This window comes from Talaromyces proteolyticus, assembly GCF_021365285.1.
Source record: "Talaromyces proteolyticus strain PMI_201 chromosome Unknown BGW36scaffold_5, whole genome shotgun sequence".
Lineage (NCBI taxonomy): Eukaryota > Fungi > Ascomycota > Eurotiomycetes > Eurotiales > Trichocomaceae > Talaromyces > Talaromyces proteolyticus.
Window position 1 is genome coordinate 2,317,144 of NW_025764281.1, and position 20,050 is coordinate 2,337,193.

Below are 20,050 nucleotides of genomic sequence, written 5' to 3' on the forward strand. Positions count from 1 at the left end.
TCGAAGCCCCAATTATATGGTTTAAATTACAAATAATCATACAAGTATGAAACGTATAAAAGTGGTCGGACTCTTGAAATAATGTGCATAATTCCACAATAGGATAAACCTTGATAAAGGTAGAAACTATCTGAACTCAATTGACTGAAACTTCTAGCAAATCCGGAAAAATCATACCAACGCCTATGCGCTTTCTACTTTTATCTGTGGTAGCATGCCGAGCTTGGTAATATCACCGTACATTTCAAATAGGCTCTCACGAGTATCTACAAACCCTGTCAATCCCATAAATTGAGCCTTGCTCATTGACACTGACAGTGAACCCGAGCGCCGGAAAGCAGCATCACCCCAGATAAACGTTCTTTCAATGTCAGCAAATTGATCGTACGTCACATTCGGATTTATTGCCATAATTCCTTTCCGTGCCTTTTGGTTTTCAGAACCATTAGCCCAGTTCACCAGAGGGAAATCCAGTTTTGTGACAATTAGAGGGCCGTATCCAAGTCACAATGATAGATTAGCCCTTATTATGCCATACTAACTGCTTGTGCCGTGAGAAAATACCGCGATGATCCGCTCGGCTTTGACGAAATGGGTTCGAAGAATATAGCCACAGAGAGAATATAGGGATGTTTGTCTTTGGCAAGCTTGTCTTTCGCGGCAGCCGGCTGGTGAATAAGTGGAAAGATGATGCCGAAGTGGAAGGACTCAAAAGGGTGGTTCTCTACTCGACAGCATTATCTTTTCAGGGATACATCCAGTTGCTTGCAACTGGATGTATCCCTGTGTTCATCACCCTAACCCTATGGAAGGCCTTTAGTATGACGGCATTTTCCTTGTCAATCGTCTTGATGTTTCAAATGGTCGCGCGGCAAATTCCAGTGGTTATTGAATTCTACAGGGAGATTCCGAAAGTGAGTTCTATCCTTTATTTACCTGTTATGATGTATGTTGTCTCACTGATTGGGTTGATTGTCCTCGCCTTTTATTATTTCTCATCCATGTCCGCAGAGATTTATGATGACGCGCGATGGATAACGGTTTTCCCTCATTTCTCTTGATGGCAGAGAGTTTAGGATAAGCTATTTAGATTCGGGAACAAAGGCTGATATATGTGCAATTAAATAGTTTCAAATAAGTCTTATTAACATTTACATATGCAAGCCTTTAATGAATTTTAATATTAACAAAGACTACCCGTCCATCTGTCCTTCGAGAAGACCGCGGACAAGTCACACGCTGCATCCAGAACCGCAAAGCGGCAACATCTAAACTACGAAGCCATATCTATAATCGTTTGACCCGACTTTTCGGTTTCAATTCTAAATTTGATTTCTCAGCAGGTTACACTTTGTTGCCTAATTTTTAATATCTGACGTTGGTTCTTTGTCCTCCCAACACATGTTACGGCCGTATACTTCTCACGGACACCCTTCCAAGTACTTAAGGCCCCCTTCAGTCGCCGCAGAAATTTAGGATCGCGTCTTGTATTCCTCATTTATCATATATTGCATATTAACTCGGTTTGAATCAAAAAATTTCATAGCATACTTTCGCCTGCCAAGAATGGATGTCCGAAGCCTGGAAAACCCTGACTTTTCAGCATTTCTCGACTCGCAGGGTCCTAGACGCGTACCACTACCAGTTACCACACCTTTTGAATACCGTAAAAATACGAACTTCTATATTAGCTCGCTGCTCAATAAGCTTCCGCCCTGCGATGTGAAGGAGACCAAGTATACAATTACTTCTTATGATGGGGTCAATATTGATATTTACCACTTCGTGAGAAACGATCACGACAAAAGCGAAGAGCCTCAACCTGCATTGATTCATGCACACGGCGGAGGTCTTGTTGCATGTAGCATTAGCGACGTTAGCCGTCCAACTCCTGCTCGGATTGCAGCTGAATCCGGCGTTCAATGTTTCTCGGTGGAATACCGGATGGCACCAGAGTTCCCCTTTCCGACTCCGCTGGAGGACTGCTATGCAGCCCTAAAGTGGGTTGTTGATAATGCAGACGAACTGAACGTGTCGAAGACACGCATCGGCCTTATTGGCGAGAGTGGAGGCGCCTGTCTCGTTGCTGGTCTCTCGCTCCTTGCTCGAGACCGTAAACTTTCGCACCTTCCAAAAAAGCAGATTCTCATATATCCAATGCTAGATAACAGGTCATCGCAAAATGCATTATCCAGGCCTGACGATCCGCGTAGCCAATATTTTTCGAATTTCATACAGATGAATGAAATCTGTTGGAATGCTTACCTGGGCTATACTGAATGGGAGTCACTAAATCCGGACATCCGACCTTACGCGTGTCCTGCCAGAACCGGTAATTTTGCAGGTTTACCATCTACCTACATTGACGTTGGCTCGCTGGACCTGTTCCGCGATGAGTCTGTTGCCTTTGCAGCGGAGCTCACGGCTGCAAACGTGGATGTTGAGTTTCATTTATACGACGGAGTTCCGCATGTTTTTGATATCATCGCCCCTAATATTCCAATCACGAAAAACGCAAAAGACAATCGGTTGAGAGCCATACGTTCTATTTAGGCTTCCTTAATAAGGAGCTCTGTTATCACATACACATATACTAGTGGACGCGACAGGATTTGGAAGTTTTATCAAAAGCATGTACGTACCATGAGCGGGTCGAAAAACAATAAATTACAAAGCCATGTTACATTTCTGCATATTCCTCGGCCTTCTTATTTCTTTATGCGGGGTTAAGCTTTCTCCGCATTTCTCGGTTATGACTGGATATAGCCGATCCGCTGTATATTTGAGTATCACAAGTGAGAGGGGCTTTTCTATAAACTTACATTCATTGCTCTTTCACAGGGTTCAACCTACAAGGACGTTAAGATGCCATCTTTCAAATCACTACAACCCGAAGTATTCGGTAAGAAATCGAGCTGTAGTGGTTACCTAGTATCCAGCTAAGAAATTCATGACCAGTCCCAGAGGACGTTACTATTTGGCAATGGCTCTTCAACTCAAAGCACAGTCCTATCAGCAATAATTCCGATTCGGAGATTGCGGGATACAGTAAGATGTAGTTTCGGCCCTTTCCAAACCTTACTGACACTAGCAAGCGAACGCTATAACCAAAGAACATCTGAGCTACCTGGACCTGAAGGCTCATTCCACGCATTTATCGACTGCCCTGACCCAAAGGTATGGATTTCAACCTGGACAGACAGTTTCGCTCTTTTCACCGAATACCATTTGGTATCCATGTGCTATGTTCGGTACTCTCCGAGCTGGTGGCATTGTATCTGGGGCATCGCCAGCGTACAATGTTGAAGAAATGACATATGCCTTAAGGCTTAGCAAAGCCAGGTTTCTCTTCACTGTCCCAGAAAGTATTCATGTGGCGGAGAAAGCTGCAGCTGATGCCGGTATTCCCAAAAGCCATGTGTTTCTTCTCGAGGGTGCTGTTGCAGGGTTCACCACCATGGCGGAGCTGCTAGCAGTAGGAAGGTTATATGCGAATCAAGTACAGCAATATTCTTTGCCTCTGGGCAAAACCAATCGAGATGTGTGCGGCTTTTTGTCGTTTAGTAGTGGCACAACGGGACTACCAAAGGCAGTCATGATTGCCCACTCGAACGTCATTGCACAGTGTCTACAAATTCAGCAACTTACACCGGAAAGTCATAGACGGATTCTCGCGGTATTGCCTCTTTTCCATATTACAGGGCTAGTGCATCAGCTACATTTACCGGTGTTGCTCAATGCAAACGTATATATGCTACCATCTTTCACCATGGATTCTATGTTGCAAACCGTTCAAGATTATCGAATCGAAGAGATGTTGTTGGTTCCTCCAATTTTGATTCGAATGATTCGTGATCGCAAAACCATTCAAAAATACGACTTGAAAAGTGTGAAGCGATTTTCCAGCGGCGCAGCGCCTCTCTCGGAAGAGGTCCTTCAGCTCCTTCAAAATGAGTTTCCAGGAACAGGTTTCAAACAAGGCTACGGGATGACAGAATCATGTTCATGTATTACAGCCCATCCACCATCTATGTATGATTTCAAATATGCTTTCCGTGTTGGTACCATAGTCGCCAACACTACTGTCAAGATCGTCGATCCCGATTCCGGTAGAGAATGTGATGTAAATGAAGTGGGAGAAATTTGGGCTAGAGGCCCTCAGATTGTGATGGGTTATTTAAATAACCAGAAGGCTACAGAAGAAACATTCGACAAGGATGGATATTTGCACACAGGTGACATCGGCAAAATTGATGAAGAGGGAATGATTACAATTGTGGACCGCATGAAAGAGATGATCAAAGTAAAGGGCATTGGAGTTGCACCCGCTGAACTTGAGGATTTGCTTCTTGGTCATCGAGATGTCGATGATGTGGCTGTTCTAGGTATTCCTGATGATTATGCGGGACAGAGGCCCAAGGCATACATCGTTTTAAAGCCTTCGTCCACCCAAAATACAAGAGATACCGCTATCAGCCTGTTAAAATATGTTCGAGAGAGGAAGGTCAGAGACAAGTGGATTAGCGAAGTTGAGATTATTGATGAGATCCCCAAGAGCGCTAGCGGAAAGATCTTGAGACGAGTTCTCCGAGATATTTCAAGAGCCGGTAGCAAAGGACTGGTGGTCAAATCTGACCGTCTCTCCGCTAAGTTGTAATTATGAAAATATTTTTGAAGACAGCCAAATCGCACGAGTCTAAATGGTGTATGCTTCATACGCGTTTCGCATTTTCACCAGCACGCAACATCTTTCAAACCACGTAAGGCATTATTATCCCTTATAGTAATAGCGATGATGGACTAAAGGGTTCCGTTGATGATATCGACTTTGACTTTCCCTCTTGATAATCTAAAGGCCCAGATGAGCAGGGTTATACTCACATCAACGAAATCAAAGACCAGAGCTCCACCGAAAATGATCGCATAGTAGGTCCATACAGTAGCTTGTGGGAATGAAATTTTGGTTACGACTATAGCCCATGGTAGCATCCAAAGAAAGTTTGAACCGAGGGCTTGGTACAGGTACCATCGTGGTGATGCAGCAAGAAGAATGGCGGCAAGTTGATAGTTTAATGCATAGAAAATGTATGTCCAGTCTATAGCCTAATCGAGGTTCAAAGGATTAGTTTAATTTAGCTTCAGAGTTAATCGCGGTTCCTTACCTTCCACATCATCTGAGTAATTTCAGCAACGACTTCAGAATTAGATAAATAGTATGCAAAGGACTGAATGCCACGTGTAGAGAGGGCAATGCAAAGGACAACTTCGGCTACCGTTACGATAGAACAAGAAACCAGAGCAGGTCGGATTATTTCTGAGAGTTATTAACTAGTCTGCTTCTTGAATCTTTCAGGGACGTACCAATAATGTCAGCTTTAGATGCTCTAGGACGACGTAAATGCACACCGACACGTGCTCGCCATATACCCCAATTGTGCCCAACAAAGGTAAGCGTTGATGCCTCAAAGGCCTGTACTGGAACCATAACGAGGCCCCATCGAATGGTGTTAAAAATTCCCCATGCTGTCGCATAATTCTCGCCGAGCAGAATGATTCGACTAACAATCCAGAGGTAGATAGCGTTTCGAATAGCCGATTCCGTGAAAGTATAGATACTAGGTCTTGCAAGAGTTTGAAAAGCTGAAAAGCTTACTTTCACCTTGCTCTGCTCCAATTGGTGGAGGAGCTTGAAAGTGATGTAAAGGAAATACATCAATCCGCAAGTTGCTGAAGTCAAATCACAAGCCAGTCTGATCCAAGCTTGCGTGTTAACTGTTGGCGTGAACGAGCCAACGTGAAATTTTGATATGATTAGAAGGTCTAGTATAATATTAATGACAAACTTTGTTGAGCTAATGAGCAGTGGCACATCGGGATGGTCTAAAGCTCTTGTGCACGATGAAACTACCGTTTCCATTGCTGAAGATAATGCTTCAACGGAGGAAATGCGTACATATGTCAGAGAACTTTGTCGAACTGCTTCGGGGACAAATGCTGCAGCGAGTTTGTCAGAGGTCGCCAAAAATATCACAGTCATTAGAGTGCCCAACCCAACCTGCACAACTATCATTGTATAGGACAAGGTAAGTCTAGAGGATATGGTACGCGTTGACTTGTCTCCAACGATTAGCCATGCAGACCTCGGGAGGCCATCATTCAAAACTTGTGCAATAACACCAATGTAGGTATACACGTCAGTTGTAACCACTTGACTTGAATCAATATTGGCAACCCAGAGTTTGCTCAGGGTGCTGTAGAGAGCGGGAAGTAGAAAGGCACCGAAGTTGAATATAACAGATCCTAGATAGCTACCCTGTAGTTAATAAAATCTCAAAAGTTTCTGGCCACAGATCTTGGCTTACGTTTGCCGGTTCCAAGGTAGGCGAAGCTTTTGGTGCCGGTCGTCAGAAGCATCATTTGCTCGCCCTTGTTCAATACCAGCAGCAAGAACAGCTACACTGCTTTTGGGTGAAGGCATGGTGGAGAAAGTGGTTCTTGCTGGGTATTGATCGAAGTCTTCCAGGTATCTCTGCAACATGGACAGAGCAAACGGGGAATGGCAGTAATTCATGCAAGTCACTGGCGGTGGGGTCATGAATACTGCAAGGAATAAAGTTAGCTAAACTAGGTAACTAGATGCGAATAGAGCCAGCCATTCAGTGCTGACGAATTATATTGGAGAGGAAAATGTAGGCGCGGTCAACTAAACCCATTAAAAGAGCTGTGCTATAAAAGTCGTCGAAGGAACTTTTCATCTCATGCCCATTTTTCCAAAGACGTCATCTGCTCGCAATCGTCTGGTGGTTTTGGATTGAAGATCTCAGCGTTACATTACGGCATGTTATTAAATTCAAGTTATTTTATAAGAATAAAGGCTAGGGTCCGTTATTATACTATTAATTTGTCCGGACTTTTTCCTTTTCTTTGGAATTAGCGAAATGGTTGTCAATTCCCAACAAACTGCATTTGGACAATAATGGCTCGATCGTCGCACCAACCGTGTGACTCGTTATGCATTAGCAGATCGGAGTCATAGGACAGCTTCTAGCACCATACGAGTTCCTTCGAGGTAGAGGGGTCCCAGATTATACTTGGCTTATATTTTAGTACTATAGTGCATGGATCATGATTTATGTTCGTCTTTGGTTTCGATTACTTTACTTCACATTTTATCAATCGAAGGCCCCCACTTCATAGTGACGATAAAACAGTCTTTGTTCACTTCTGATTTTCAGGTGATTTGTTCCTTGTGCATGAGTATTTGAAGACTGTAAAAACTATACCCAGTCCTTCAGGGTCTTCCGATTGTTTATCCTCTGGTGTAGCTAACATGAGAGAATGGGTGAAATGGGCCAACTTCATTGGCCAGCCGCATTGGAGTTGGGTGGGTCACATGGATTATGACTCATCATTCTGAGTCAGTGGTGCGACATCCTCATATTGACAACACACAACTGTTTTGTATAGCGCTAAAGTCCCTGTTGTGTATCTCTTTTTATGTCCTATTGATATCGGTGAACATAAAGAGAACTAAAAATATCAGCTAAAATCGTGCGATATATTTTTTTATTTGGGTATCAACTCCACACAGTAGCAAATGGCAGCCTCCAGATGTCAATAGCCTGGTCTTCGTTATTCATGGCATCAGTTCTGTAGCCTTTGGGAATATCGATTCAAGGCGTATTTCTCGATCGCCGGGCCTCTGCATCGATGATAATCTCATGTCGATTCTGATCCACGAGAAATCTTAGCCCGGCCAGGCTGTTACATAACGATAGGCAACAGTGTTCTGCCTGTATACGCACTGAGAGCTTTTTATTGATAAAGAGACCGCCGTCTGGATGTCAGGATACTATAAATAATAACTACTAGTGATATACGGACAATGGATGGAGTGCATGAACAAATCGAAAATATGTCAGAAAGTGGCATGACAGATACATCACTTCCTGTGTCAAATTCGACGTACCTCATGGATCTTCCCACAGAGCTTCATTTACACATCGCATCGTTTCTCTCGTACCCAGATGCCCTCGCTTTAAAACATGCTAATCGCCATTTCTACTCCTTTGTCTATACAGGTGTACATCTGAAGGTTGACTGGCTGGTCGAACGATTTGAGCACAAGCTTGAATGCCCCATGGAAAAGTGTTCCTTTCGCACCGACGAGGCATTTTGTAATCGGCGAATCAGGAGGATTATGGAGAGACGAAGACGGCATCTTGAGTGTAAACCAGGCGCACGGGGCTGTTTTGTGATCGAGGGAGGAAGTTGTAAGAAGGACGTTGTGCCAATTTGGCTAAAGAAGGAGCTGAGATACTGGAAAGGGTGGAAGTATGAGGGTAGGATACCAACCAAGCTTGTCATATTTATACTACAAAACATCTCTGACTGGATCATAGTTTTGATATTCGGCTTACTGTTCCTGTTCTGGACCTTGGTCTGGGATGCTGTTGGCAGGTATGCTGGCTCCTGTGTCGATTGTCAAACACCATTCTATGGGCTAATTCACGAACCAGAACTCTCTTCAACCAACATCCAACCAGCCTGTCGCTGCTGGCTCCATTGTATTCACGACAGCTGTGAAACCAGTTCTTGGTGCTAGAACAATGCAGAGGCAGCCTGTTTGTGTCTTTTTATTTATATCCATTGAGTGGGTGAAATACGACCAACTAAGTATGTATTTATGAAAAGCATGTCAACGTGGTGGTTTCGAAGGCGAACTCGAGGGTGGTGCGTTTTATGTTTTGTTTTTCCAATGTCTCGGATGCAGGTGATGTCTTACTATTGCAAGCGTTGAAGTCGAAATCTTTCTGTTCTCGCAACGCCTCAAGTGCTAGTCATGGAATAATTGTGCATATCTCATGTTTATATGAGAACGAAATGGGCTGGTCCCGGTACTTTCAGGATTCATATTCAACAAATTGGACGATCCAACTGTCATAATCTATCAGATTCCAACAAAACCGATTTGAATTTAAACAAAACTGCATGTACAAACCTCCATATTCCATTTTTCAATATTTTATTTCCATCTTGGGCGTGCAATTAGGGTTTGCCAAGCCTCAGGTGCTGTCAATGTATGCCTACGTCATGACGACGACAATTGCATAAATTGATGCAATCAGCCCGAGATATTGGTAAGAGCTGCAAGACGATGACGAACTGTTAATAGATCGCATACTTTTATTCGATTTGTGATCATTCTGATCAGCGTGGACTTGTTTCTGTCCGGTTTGTGCTGGATACGTCATTGCATACTATCTAGTTTACGTATCGATTGATATATGCATTATTCGGAACACCAACATTTGCCCCTTCTCAAATGCAATACCAATCCTTTCATTGACCAGAATTATCGAATATAACTAAACAATTTATCAACTACACCCAGAATCCAAAAATTGTCTCTGACAGAAACAACACAGCACAGCTAACATGTCATCCACCATCTCCACAAGCGTTGGTAAACAACCCGCAGACCCTTACAAGTCCAAAAACTTCGATCTCAGCGCACCTCTCAAAGAGAAAGTTGAGGATCTTGTGAAATTCATCCAAGATACTAAATATGGCATGCTCACCACCAAGGCATCGGATAGTGACCTACTTTCATCGCGCGCAATGGCCCTTGCTGGAACTGTATGTATTGCTCTTTCTTCTTTTCTCACATGCAAAAGGTTTAGGATTAATTTGCTGATAAAATTACCTGTAATTAGGAAAATGGTGGTATTGATTTAATCTTCCACACAAACCTCCACTCTGCCAAAGCCATAGATCTCACCGTGCATCCCACCGAGACGAACATGTCATTCCTCAACATCGCCACTGGCGAATGGGCATCTATCTCCGGAACTGCATCAATTCTCGCAGGCGAGGAGATCGTCCAGAAATTCTATTCTCCAGCCCTGCAAACATGGCTAGGTGATTTGGGTGATGGGGTGCATGACGCTAGCCCATCGGACCCGAGAATCGGTGTTATTAGGGTAGAGGCGAAATCGGCGATTCATGTGTTTCCGCGTAAGGGCCTGGTCGGAAGAGCGGTAGATACGGGCAAAGCGATTGCGAAGGGCGAGGTTCCACAGATTAACAAAATCCGGGAGTTGAGTACCGATGAGCTGGCTCAATGTGAGTGCTATTTTCTCTGCATGGGTAGGTATGGCTTTGGGAAATACTAACATGGATACCATAGGGCGGAACACACATAAAGAATAGGTTTTTACTACAGAGTATAAGAAATTGGAGGATATTCATGTAACTGGTAATATATTGGTTGTATTGAACCATTAGCATAAATCATTCCCTGCCTGGGGGTATCTCAATCGACTTCGCTAAAAAAGAATTTCCTGCCCACCCGTACGCCAAACACATTGAAAGTTTATATATGCGTGGTCTGAAAAATACCTATGCCATCCGAAATCAAATCTACTTGAAATTTAGTAACTGGTAGATTGATGATCCATTAAAAGGAAATCATACCAAACGAAGAGGAAAGCGGGGAGGCACGCGACCATCATGAAGCAACATTGCAACAGCTTTTTGCGGAGTAGCCTGTAACTTGCGATATGCCTCACGGATATGTCGTGGTTCAATCGGGGTGCGACCTTCTTCAGGCGGATCGAAAAGCCCGGTTTCGCGCTTTCGCTTTTTAGGATTTTCACCGTCACCATTCTCAGCAACCCCACGGCCCTTTTTCTCGCGATCTTCGCGATCTTTGACTTTGAGCGCTTCTTCTGTCAAGGTTTGCACAATCTCAAAGGTAAGGAAACCAAGGATATCGACAATATCGTCATTGGGCTTTGATTCGGTGACTATGCCAAACCCAGCCCATTCGCGAAAGCGCTTTCCTTTGCGAAATGTGAATGATGCTTGACGACAATCTGACCAAAAGACGTACTCTTCCCTCGTCATATGCTTAGTTCGTTCGTCAGCAGTCGCGAGCCGCTGGAGGGTCGCATAATTCTGCTCCTCTTCCTCTTCGTCTTCTTCATCTTCACGTTCAGGCACTTGTACCGAGTAAAAGCTATTTATATCCCAAGGAAGTCCGACCTTCGCCCGTTTGTTTTTCGGTTTCGCTGCTACGTCCTGAGGTCCAGCCACTCCCGCACCAGCAAGGGGGTCGTCGCCCGCGGCGAAATCAGCAGCGTCAGGACCAGCCTTGTCGTCAGAATCCTTCACATTCTTGCGCACATCTTTCCAGGAGAGAAATGTTCGGAGACGGGAGACTTTTGCTTTGTCGTGGCGAATTAAAAAGATAAGGTCATCGGTGGATATTGAACGATTTCCGCGGCGAGTCGCTAAAGCAGTACTACGACTAAGCTGGTAGATAGTTAGCTAGGTACCATACGCCTTGAATGCGCAACCATACCATCTCTATAACTTGCTGGCGCACAATTTCCTCAATAAGCGTCGTAGTTTCCTGGGACGGTTCGGCAGTTTCACCAGAGACAAACATCATCTGTTTAAAGAAAGTCATCAGGTTAGCCTTGAAAGCCTCTCTGGATTCAGAATCATTCGCCATCCTCCGCATCTTCGACCAGTTCCTTGGCAATGCCTCAATTCGTGGTTGATAGCATGCTGGAATGAGAGAATAGAGTTACATGTTGGGCAATTTGAGTCACGGAGTAATGGATGGTCACATCAGATGACAGCAGTAAAAAGTAGTTGATAGTGAGGCATCAGTAGGTTGATTGTGCTCAGTTACGACCATTCCATCCACATCCTTATTATGCACAAGGTAATTGGCGACAACAGAAAAGGTATGCGATCTGGAGAATAAAAAATATAGGTAGACGTACCTGCTGGATTTCCTGCCGGTATTTAGGAGCGCGTTCTGCTGCCATAGTGATCCCTTCTGGCAGGCGCCAGACTCGCTCCTAGTGCGCACCTATACAGAGATATATGCTGATGAGACAGGAGCCGAGACAACCAAGTGCTATGCGGATTCAATTAGCATGCGTTGTGGTCCGCAAGTCGGTGTCAGATGCGACCTGACTCGATCGAGTGGGCCCGGGGAAATGGTGGAAGATCTTTGTTCCGTGCAGCTTTCGGTCTCGAACAAATTTTGGCGGGGGCGGGGAGGTTTGTATTTTTTTCATTTCTGTTTTTCATTTCCAAGGAGATTTCTTTTTGCAGGTCAGGGAAATTTCCCAATTACCACACGTCAAAATGCTTTATCTCGTGGGTTTAGGTCTCGCGGATGAAAAGGATATCACGGTGCGGGGGTTAGAAGTGGTCAAGAGCGCGTCCAGGGTATACCTCGAAGCCTATACAAGTATACTGCTTGTCGACAAGGAAAAGCTAGTGCGTGGAATGCGAATTGCTCTTGATATATGCCTAGACTGACGAATTTCTGTGATCAATTAGTAGGAAGCTTTCTATGGACGTTCTGTGATTGTCGCAGATCGTGAACTCGTTGAGACTGGCAGTGACGAGATCCTTTATGGAGCCACAGATGTCGATGTCGCTTTCCTCGTTGTGGGAGATCCATTCGGGTATGATTATGAATTATTCTCTCTCCAAAAACTTATGCAGTTGCTAATTGCGTATATTACAGGGCAACGACGCATACAGATCTAGTCCTAAGAGCTCGCGAGCTTGGTATTCAAACAAAGTCCATCCCCAATGCATCGATCATGTCGGGTATTGGCTGCACAGGCCTCCAACTCTATAATTTCGGCCAGACCGTGAGCATGGTGTTCTTCACCGAAACATGGAAACCCTCCTCATACTACGACCGTGTGAAGGAAAATGCAAGCTTAGGGCTACACACTCTGGTACTACTGGATATCAAAGTGAAAGAACAATCGCTAGAAAATATGGCACGAGGAAGGAAGATATACGAGCCACCTCGATACATGACTGTCGCACAGTGCGCAAGCCAAATGTTAGAAACGGAAGAAGAGCGAAAGGAAGGTGTCTACGGACCCGACAGCTTAGCCATCGGCGCTGCTCGCGTTGGAGCTCCTGATCAAGAACTTGTTGCTGGGACACTGAAGGAACTTGCAGAGGTTGATATGGGTCGGCCGCTTCATAGTTTAGTGTTGCTTGGTAAAAGAGCGCATGATTTGGAGAAAGACTATATTCTGCAATTTGCTGTGAATAAGGAAACCTTCAATACTGCCTGGAAGCAGGGATATGGTGCAAGCTGATCTTTTAGCTAGATTGTCAGCTACTAATGTATTAAATCATGTGGATGAAAAATGTTACGAAAACTTGCTATATTTAATATACAGCTATTTGAAAAGCCGCGCGAAATCTATCAGCTTGAGACGTCACAAGTTATAAATTCCGTCAGTAATCCACCTTAAAATGTTATTCCGTGATCATATGTGATCATACAATATCACCCATCATAACAATGCAGTACCTAAGTGTAAGATCAGTCCTGAATCGGACCAAAACACGTCGGATTCAATTAGAAAGACTTCAATCCTAACATCACATCAACCCACATAAGACGCATCCACAATTGTAAGATGGACCCAGAAAACCCTACTCCAGACTCCTTTGATGCCATATAACAATATGTTCAAAATGCACAGTTTCCATAACCCCAGCATAATACTCGTTCCGCCTGCTACGTTACTCCAGCTTGTCAAGATGCTCAAGTCGCGTCAAAACCACCTGTTTACTCGTCTCTTCGATTTCGCCTGCTAGGAACACTTCATCGAGAATGGCATATACCTAGTTTTGCGAGTTAGCTAAAGACGCAGTTCAGCCAGATCATCTCACTAAGCATACCTTGTAGAAATTGAACACGAGATCCAATTCACACACATTTCCGAAGAACTGATCGAGCACTTCTACGAAAAAGTGAATTGCCTCGAGGTATGCCAACTCGTTGTCATTTGCATCCACACACACACAGAAGAATAGGCCGGCATATCGGCGATACACGATCTTGGTGCTGCGCTTGAACTCGACGAAGTTGGATTGGTATTTCTGATCTCGGGGAGCGACGAGGCGATGGACCTAGAGATTGTGATTGGATGTGAGTGATTGGATCTTCAGTGCATGAGGGTATAGCATGGAGGAGCGACGTAATCGCAGCGGGACAGCTAACCTCGCCTTTAAGCTTCACTTTTTCATCGTCCTAGACAAACCTACAGTCAGCAACCATGTCACATATACAATCTATTCAAGGAAAAACTCACACTGTACGGCGCGTACCACTTCGCCAACCTCGTCTTGCCCCTGGTCATCCGCAGTCATTAGCATGCAGTTGACGGGTATGGGTCAGGGGATCCGCACTGGCGATTTTGTATGAGGATGAAAGAGAGAACCATCGCGTCGAGTCACCGATGAGGAATATATGAAAGGCTTCACGATCGGTCCTCAAGTATTGACATTTTATCGTAGACGTGTCCGGCCAACAGCACCAGAGAAGTCAATTACTGATGCTGAGAGGGCTAACAAGACAGCCGCGGAGGGTGAAATATACTGCTAGCCGCCACCGCCCGGGCCAGTCAATGGCCCCAAAGAATCGCCTTGTGGATACGAGTTTCCTTAACTCGTACAACCATGACATATGCTGTCTTCACTGGAGCCGGCCTGGTGGCTAGCTAGTCGTGGAAGCCACATCCTGTCATTCGCACCTGCTTCGTGATATCCTTATTCCATGAGCCCTCCTAATCACATCGTTTACTTGCCGGCTACTACAAAGAAAGCTTGAACCCCACTGTCAACAATGCCCGTCTATAAAGTCCATGGCTTCCAATGGCCTCGCGGTGGCATACCCAGTATTCGTGTGTTCATCGTCCTCGAGAACCTCGACGATGCAGCAGCCGAGTATATCCAGCAGAAACGGACCTCGGAACTCATCCTGGGTGCTTTGAAGAAAAACCATCCTCAAGCGACAGCACACCTACCAGACCTACAATTGATCGAGCAATACGACCCGCTAGACACGTCGAATGCCGCCGTAAGCCAGCCGTATGCCTTTGTGGCAGATCGCGTCACTGTTTTGCCAGATCACACCAGACCGAGACATGGTCTGAGTGCGAGTATTGACCAGCATCAGCTGGACGAAATGATCTCGCCGGAAGCACGCGACTCCCTGATCGAGATCAGGGATGCCATTGCCCCTGGAGAGAAGATTGGTTGGTGGATGGTTTACAATGGCGACCCGGAGAGGTACTACCCTGAAATAGACGAGGATAACTACATGTACGACGACGAAAGTATTTTGAGCTCTGAAACTGGGCATTCATCCATTTCTGAGATTCCGGTAAGCCTGTGACTGGTATAATGCTATTTCATGATCATGGAATAACCGACATAGTCTGAACCTCGTGGAGGGGTTGAAAGCAATACTAGAGCAATATCTCGAAGCGGACCACCACCTGTACCTAGTGTTCCTGTAAGTTATGCTACAGTCCAGACTCGGTGGCTATGAGTTTGACTAACTAGCATAGCCTGAATCTCCCAAAACCAATAGCCCGGGCTTGAAAAAGAAGAGATCGTTCTGGAAAAGACGCGCCTGAATGTTTTACGACAATCTTGTCATGTGCTAATGCGATGTAAATGAATTATGATCACCAACTGAGCCATTGATATCTAACAAGGAAATGAAAATTATAATATGCATCTTATTAGCGTTGTCATGAGCCGAAATTTCTTTAACATATGCTATGTGAAGAAACAATTGAATACATCAACTTCCGCTCGAAAAGGATATTTATATGGTATAACACATTTAATCATTTCCTTAAGTATTCTCGCAATCATCACCTTTTCAGCGCAGCAAACCGTTTAGATAGCTCATCTACATCCGGAATCCCCTTGCTATTCTTCCTTTGCGGCCCACCAGGTCTCTCACTTGTAGCGTTATTATCCTGCTCGCCTGGTATTTTCACTCGAGGCTCTGGGTTATCACTACTTGGTCCCGGTTTCGCGACGCTCACTGGGCTCTTCCCCGTTACGTCGTGTGTGCCAATATCCCTCGGTGGTGTAGCGCGAGACAACTCGTCTGCTTCAGAAGCTCGCCGCAAATCAGCAACATTCTTGCGAGGCGTTTGTGGCGCCGACACATCCCCGATATCAGCGTCACCAGAGTCTGCTGGTGGTGGTGGTGATGACGACGATTCCCGCCCTTCTTCATGCATTGGCTCTGGAACATCGCCCTCTAAAGCTGCCGTTGCTGGCCAAGACACGCTGTATGCTTTTGCAATTTCCCGTAGATAACTGTCAACCAGCTCCTCAGAAGGAGGCTTTACCCGAAGTCTTTTGACCAATCGATCGGGAAGCTTTACTCCAGCTTTATTTTCTTGTGCAAGCGTTGCGAAATCTTTACCCCAGCGTTCCATCAACAGTGTCCGCAGGGTGGAGAGTTCCTTAACTTCACGTGGGAAACGAGGACAAGAGTAGAATATAGCTGCTGCAGCTTCATCCAGAGCAAGATTGATATAGCTATTTTCCTCATCAAACTGGTCGCTATCTTCCGAGGTAGATTCTGGTTGGTTTTTGGGTTGTTTTTTATCCGGTGTCGAGGAGGTTGTGCGTGAGCTAAACCACCCTAGCCCCTTCCCACCACTTTCTTTTGGATGTGCTGGAGATATATTTGGGTTACCTTCCAGCATCTGTTTGGCCTCCTCCTTGGCTTTATTTCGTCCCTGCACGCCCTTATCGGAGAAAGCAATTTGGTCGAGAACTGCAGCTCTGGCAAGCAGTAATTCGCAGTACAGCTCGACAATCTCCATCACCTCGACTCCGATGTCATTTGCGATGACATTTTCGACTCTGATCCGCGCAGACGCTTCGCGCCCAGTATCAAGGAGATGCGCGAGCTCTCTGCGCTGGGCGACGGATGACGCGGTGTCTTTTTTCTGAAGAAGGCGAAGACGTGGTATGAGGAGACGTAGAGTTGACTGTAGTTTTGTCTGCAGTCAATAGCCATATTAGCAATGGGATTAACATGGTATGTAGAATGTTAAGAAAGTGCGGGGTAAGCTGGACATCGCGTGTGACTACATAGACATTCTTACTGTTTGAACAGTTGGTGGCATTTTGCAGAATGTGGTTTATGGTTAGGTCAGGAGCATGAGGAGGTGTAGAAGACCTTCAAATCCGAATGTAAAGGTCAATGCTGGAGAGTGAACAGGCAGTCGCATACAAATGGCTGCTGCCCCACGTGGTATTGGGTCTAGTCCAGCACATATGTACTTTTACCCAGAATCTCCGGTACAATTATTGTATGAGAAAAGAAAGCCATTGACCATTTAACTAGTTACATATAATTAACAGAATTATATTTTATTTACCATTTGTGTAAACACACCCACACTGAAGGAGGACTTAGGTTTGCAATTCGTCTCGTAGGTTTACAGCACTCTACGTCATCGATAGACTTGGCTTGGCATAGCGGACGCTCACAATTCACTTCTCAATGAAAATAACTAGAGAGCTCTGAAAGTTCCTATTAATCTATTATATATAATCCAAATATTTAGAGGAGAGTGGTGTCAAATGAGATACATGTACTCGATATACATGAAATATGGGAATTAATAGAAATAGAGCATCGTATTCGCCATTCAATACATGTAAATAATACATAGTCAACAAAGAGAGAACGCCTTTTTATATGTAACTTCAAATGTCTGACTGCTGTCATCAATAATAAAATAAGAATTACGTAGTTAATTGTTGCCGCAAGAAGGGTATAATAAGCAGTCTATATGAAGCACATGTATCTTGATATCCTAGCACATCCCAAATTCACTCTATATTCTCTCTGATTCAGTTTCAATACTTTGGACTACACTATAAAATAGTGAATATTAAATTAGTTTTCTGTACCTAAGCGGCGGTTTTAGCTCCTCTGATTAAGTGAATTTGTCGATGGGCCCGGAATCTAGGGTATACAAAATCACTGCGAGCTTAATACCGATCTTGTGCCCTATGATATTCAACGTTTGACGACTTTGGGAAACCAGTTCTGGTGTCGACAAAGGGCAGTGCACAACCAGCCAAGTCGGCCAGAGAATGATAAGACTAACAGCTGCACTTCCACTCCTCACTCCATTGTTGTCGCTTTCCCTTAGAGCATCCGACGCGCTTTTAGATATGTTCCTCAAGTATTGGTATATTCGGCTTTGTAGCACCGACGCGGTATTAGCGTCATCCTCTAGCTGCAGGGAGTCCCGCAGGGGCGACAAAAGGTCACCGCAAACGTTGCACCATTGAATTAGGTTTAGGTAAAATATTATGCGTACCGAGCTGACGAGGGAGAGAAAAGCTACGATACATTGAAAGGTCCCTGGCTGTGCTTCTGCAGCTTCAGATGGAAGCCCCAGTAAAGCTGACTGCCAGTCTGGCGGCATATCTCGGTCCCAGGCATCTATTTCAGCCAATAAATGACAGGCAATCCCTGTCAGATTGTGCTCCTGTTGGTCAAGGGCAGGTCCCGCCATAGAGCCACGGAGAGCCGTGAACTGCTTGACAAGCGAGCGAAAGGCAAGGATTTTGCACACGATACGGGCAAATTTCAGCTCGTAAATTTTAAGGTCATCGGGATTCAAGAGATGCATTAATTCGACGTGTCGGTCCTCTCCCCTAATGATGGATTGGATCAGCTAACTCCGGTTAGGACACAATTTCTAGCGAGGAGTGACATCTTCTGGCTTACCAGGTGACTAACGGCCCAACCGAAGAGATAAAGACCATTCTTGGAGTGGACCAGTTTGTCTCGCTGCAGCTTCACGAGTCGGTAAATGCCGAGGCTGTGTACGTTTAATAAATTATGTCTCTCGTTGTTCACGTCCTACTTCAACCTAAGTAATTGCCTAGGAGTTATGATTGGACAAGGGAAAGGTACTAACCACAAATAAGCTTAATATAATGATAGATGCTAGCGTTTTATCGGTGAGAATAAATTCTGGGTTATTTAGGGCGGTATTGATCCGGCCCAGTGCAATACCATAGTTATCTCGACAGTTGACATATAACTGGGCATCTCCGGTTCTATTATATAATGTTAGGTAGGAAACAGCCAGCATGGCCGATTTCAAACAGCTATTTTCGGTTTGCACATGATATAAATCTGGGATAAATCTGAGATATCCGGGAGAAACGCCATCTGGAGACGGAATTATATACTGGTCGATGAAAAAACAAAGGGACGGCAGCTCCCACGCCGTGCTCGGTGACAATGGTATACTTGAGGTATGTCTAGGACAACTTGAAATGGTGGTTGTCTTTCCACTTTTAGATTGAGATGTACTTTCGCTTGTGGTGGTGGTGTCGGACTTGCTGGGCTGTCGTCGTCGGCCTTGTTTGACCACCTCTGCCAGCAGTGGACGAAAGTTGAATCTGTCGGGGTAACCAGGGCATATATGGCCGCGGATTGTACATCGATAACACTCTGGTTTAGCGGCATCGCACTATAATTCGGTTTACTCACACATACTTCAGGTTGCAAGACTCGGGATACCTACTTTGACCTTGCGGCGTCGACACTCAATGCAGCCGGTGCTCCGGTGGCCAGGGTAGACCATGACTAGAAGAAAACACTAGTCAAAAAAGCAGGGAACCCTAGATAGCCAGTATGTAGAGATATTCAAATAAGGGGAAAACTTGCGAGCGATAGCAGCCCAACATCCAGTGCCGGGACTAGATGAAGGAAGCAGAGCGGCGCATTTGAGTGTCGTATCACGCCGTTCTTAAACGGTGGAGAGCTCCCAAGGGACTAACCCACACTGGGAAAAAGCTTGCGAGGATGATCCCCCCCACTTGATCGTCGGGATTGGGCTTCGTCTTTTGTAGAAGAAGGAAGACTGTGGGGTGCTCCTACATTGTAACAGGTATATGATCGCATTGGCAGTATCCGTGCTCGCTCTTCTTGTCAAACTCCTCCGTTTCGTTCCACCGCATCGAATTCTCCTCATCCATGTGGGTCAGTATGCCCAAGCCTTTTCTGATAACATTTATGGAGGAACAGTACAGTCCACAAGTATTAACCGGGTAACAAGATGCGCATGCAAAGCAGAATGTGTTCAGTGTTAATTGATCGATCGATTGATGGATCAATGTATCAATTGCTATGTATGGTAGG

At 45.0% G+C, this 20,050-nt stretch overlaps 11 protein-coding genes across 11 annotated transcripts; 6 read left to right on the forward strand and 5 right to left on the reverse strand.

The window, feature by feature from the left end:
- Positions 1-1,566: 1,566 nt before the first annotated feature.
- BGW36DRAFT_416494 (Alpha/Beta hydrolase protein) lies at positions 1,567-2,651 on the forward strand (the record flags this gene model as incomplete). The annotated part of the gene is made up of 2 exons (XM_046219345.1): positions 1,567-1,632; positions 1,708-2,651. The coding sequence occupies 2 exons, from the start codon at positions 1,567-1,569 to the stop codon at positions 2,551-2,553; spliced, it is 912 nt and encodes a 303-aa protein (XP_046073588.1). The 3' UTR covers positions 2,554-2,651.
- Positions 2,652-2,865: 214 nt separating this feature from the next.
- Positions 2,866-4,774, forward strand: BGW36DRAFT_449278 (CoA ligase; the record flags this gene model as incomplete). The annotated part of the gene is made up of 3 exons (XM_046221781.1): positions 2,866-2,902; positions 2,959-3,048; positions 3,096-4,774. 3 exons carry the CDS (start codon positions 2,866-2,868, stop codon positions 4,655-4,657), a joined length of 1,689 nt encoding a protein of 562 aa, XP_046073589.1. The 3' UTR covers positions 4,658-4,774.
- A 26-nt stretch (positions 4,775-4,800) lies between these two features.
- BGW36DRAFT_426802 (uncharacterized protein) lies at positions 4,801-6,478 on the reverse strand (the record flags this gene model as incomplete). The annotated part of the gene is made up of 4 exons (XM_046220318.1): positions 4,801-5,103; positions 5,163-5,314; positions 5,362-6,308; positions 6,363-6,478. The coding sequence occupies 4 exons, from the start codon at positions 6,476-6,478 to the stop codon at positions 4,801-4,803; spliced, it is 1,518 nt and encodes a 505-aa protein (XP_046073590.1).
- A 971-nt stretch (positions 6,479-7,449) lies between these two features.
- Positions 7,450-8,977, forward strand: BGW36DRAFT_377328 (uncharacterized protein). The gene is made up of 3 exons (XM_046215984.1): positions 7,450-8,342; positions 8,403-8,460; positions 8,520-8,977. Exons 1-3 carry the CDS (start codon positions 7,886-7,888, stop codon positions 8,584-8,586), a joined length of 582 nt encoding a protein of 193 aa, XP_046073591.1. The 5' UTR covers positions 7,450-7,885; the 3' UTR covers positions 8,587-8,977.
- Positions 8,978-9,245: 268 nt separating this feature from the next.
- BGW36DRAFT_155377 (blue light-inducible protein Bli-3) lies at positions 9,246-10,341 on the forward strand. The gene is made up of 3 exons (XM_046209545.1): positions 9,246-9,639; positions 9,717-10,125; positions 10,190-10,341. The coding sequence occupies exons 1-3, from the start codon at positions 9,439-9,441 to the stop codon at positions 10,210-10,212; spliced, it is 633 nt and encodes a 210-aa protein (XP_046073592.1). The 5' UTR covers positions 9,246-9,438; the 3' UTR covers positions 10,213-10,341.
- Positions 10,342-10,470: 129 nt separating this feature from the next.
- Positions 10,471-11,527, reverse strand: BGW36DRAFT_358636 (putative SAGA-like transcriptional regulatory complex subunit Spt3; the record flags this gene model as incomplete). The annotated part of the gene is made up of 2 exons (XM_046213986.1): positions 10,471-11,316; positions 11,366-11,527. 2 exons carry the CDS (start codon positions 11,525-11,527, stop codon positions 10,471-10,473), a joined length of 1,008 nt encoding a protein of 335 aa, XP_046073593.1.
- A 558-nt stretch (positions 11,528-12,085) lies between these two features.
- On the forward strand, positions 12,086-13,228 carry BGW36DRAFT_377333 (putative diphthine synthase). The gene is made up of 3 exons (XM_046215985.1): positions 12,086-12,300; positions 12,367-12,491; positions 12,554-13,228. Exons 1-3 carry the CDS (start codon positions 12,166-12,168, stop codon positions 13,146-13,148), a joined length of 855 nt encoding a protein of 284 aa, XP_046073594.1. The 5' UTR covers positions 12,086-12,165; the 3' UTR covers positions 13,149-13,228.
- Positions 13,229-14,394, reverse strand: BGW36DRAFT_377337 (putative AP-2 adaptor complex subunit sigma). Its single transcript, XM_046215986.1, has 5 exons — positions 14,251-14,394; positions 14,154-14,193; positions 14,063-14,092; positions 13,741-13,971; positions 13,229-13,683 (listed from the first exon to the last, which is right to left on the reverse strand). Exons 1-5 carry the CDS (start codon positions 14,283-14,285, stop codon positions 13,582-13,584), a joined length of 438 nt encoding a protein of 145 aa, XP_046073595.1. The 5' UTR covers positions 14,286-14,394; the 3' UTR covers positions 13,229-13,581.
- A 292-nt stretch (positions 14,395-14,686) lies between these two features.
- Positions 14,687-15,482, forward strand: BGW36DRAFT_358639 (uncharacterized protein; the record flags this gene model as incomplete). Its single annotated transcript, XM_046213987.1, has 3 exons — positions 14,687-15,226; positions 15,281-15,358; positions 15,414-15,482. The coding sequence occupies 3 exons, from the start codon at positions 14,687-14,689 to the stop codon at positions 15,480-15,482; spliced, it is 687 nt and encodes a 228-aa protein (XP_046073596.1).
- A 243-nt stretch (positions 15,483-15,725) lies between these two features.
- Positions 15,726-17,003, reverse strand: BGW36DRAFT_358640 (DUF292 domain protein; the record flags this gene model as incomplete). The annotated part of the gene is made up of 2 exons (XM_046213988.1): positions 15,726-16,877; positions 16,983-17,003. 2 exons carry the CDS (start codon positions 17,001-17,003, stop codon positions 15,726-15,728), a joined length of 1,173 nt encoding a protein of 390 aa, XP_046073597.1.
- Positions 17,004-17,702: 699 nt separating this feature from the next.
- Positions 17,703-19,645, reverse strand: BGW36DRAFT_460917 (uncharacterized protein). Its single transcript, XM_046222115.1, has 4 exons — positions 19,434-19,645; positions 18,819-19,379; positions 18,626-18,760; positions 17,703-18,572 (listed from the first exon to the last, which is right to left on the reverse strand). Exons 1-4 carry the CDS (start codon positions 19,491-19,493, stop codon positions 17,823-17,825), a joined length of 1,506 nt encoding a protein of 501 aa, XP_046073598.1. The 5' UTR covers positions 19,494-19,645; the 3' UTR covers positions 17,703-17,822.
- Between the last annotated feature and the right edge of the window lie 405 nt (positions 19,646-20,050).

Coding starts and splice junctions, on each gene's coding strand:
- BGW36DRAFT_377333 (XM_046215985.1), top strand. CDS start 12,166: ATGCTTTATCTCGTGGGTTTAGGTCTCGCGGATGAAAAGGATATCACG. Junction 12,301..12,366: donor TTGTCGACAAGGAAAAGCTA/GTGCGTGGAATG, acceptor ATCAATTAGTAG/GAAGCTTTCTATGGACGTTC. Junction 12,492..12,553: donor GTTGTGGGAGATCCATTCGG/GTATGATTATGA, acceptor CGTATATTACAG/GGCAACGACGCATACAGATC.
- BGW36DRAFT_377337 (XM_046215986.1), bottom strand. CDS start 14,285: ATGGTTCTCTCTTTCATCCTCATACAAAATCGCCA. Junction 14,194..14,250: donor ATCCTCATACAAAATCGCCA/GTGCGGATCCCC, acceptor GCGGATGACCAG/GGGCAAGACGAGGTTGGCGA. Junction 13,684..13,740: donor TCGTGTTCAATTTCTACAAG/GTATGCTTAGTG, acceptor TCGCAAAACTAG/GTATATGCCATTCTCGATGA.
- BGW36DRAFT_377328 (XM_046215984.1), top strand. CDS start 7,886: ATGGATGGAGTGCATGAACAAATCGAAAATATGTCAGAAAGTGGCATG. Junction 8,343..8,402: donor GAAAGGGTGGAAGTATGAGG/GTAGGATACCAA, acceptor ACTGGATCATAG/TTTTGATATTCGGCTTACTG. Junction 8,461..8,519: donor GTCTGGGATGCTGTTGGCAG/GTATGCTGGCTC, acceptor TTCACGAACCAG/AACTCTCTTCAACCAACATC.
- BGW36DRAFT_155377 (XM_046209545.1), top strand. CDS start 9,439: ATGTCATCCACCATCTCCACAAGCGTTGGTAAACAACCCGCAGACCCT. Junction 9,640..9,716: donor CAATGGCCCTTGCTGGAACT/GTATGTATTGCT, acceptor ACCTGTAATTAG/GAAAATGGTGGTATTGATTT. Junction 10,126..10,189: donor TACCGATGAGCTGGCTCAAT/GTGAGTGCTATT, acceptor TGGATACCATAG/GGCGGAACACACATAAAGAA.
- BGW36DRAFT_460917 (XM_046222115.1), bottom strand. CDS start 19,493: ATGGTCTACCCTGGCCACCGGAGCACCGGCTGCATTGAGTGTCGACGC. Junction 19,380..19,433: donor GTCGACGCCGCAAGGTCAAA/GTAGGTATCCCG, acceptor ACCGAATTATAG/TGCGATGCCGCTAAACCAGA. Junction 18,761..18,818: donor TTATATTAAGCTTATTTGTG/GTTAGTACCTTT, acceptor AGGTTGAAGTAG/GACGTGAACAACGAGAGACA.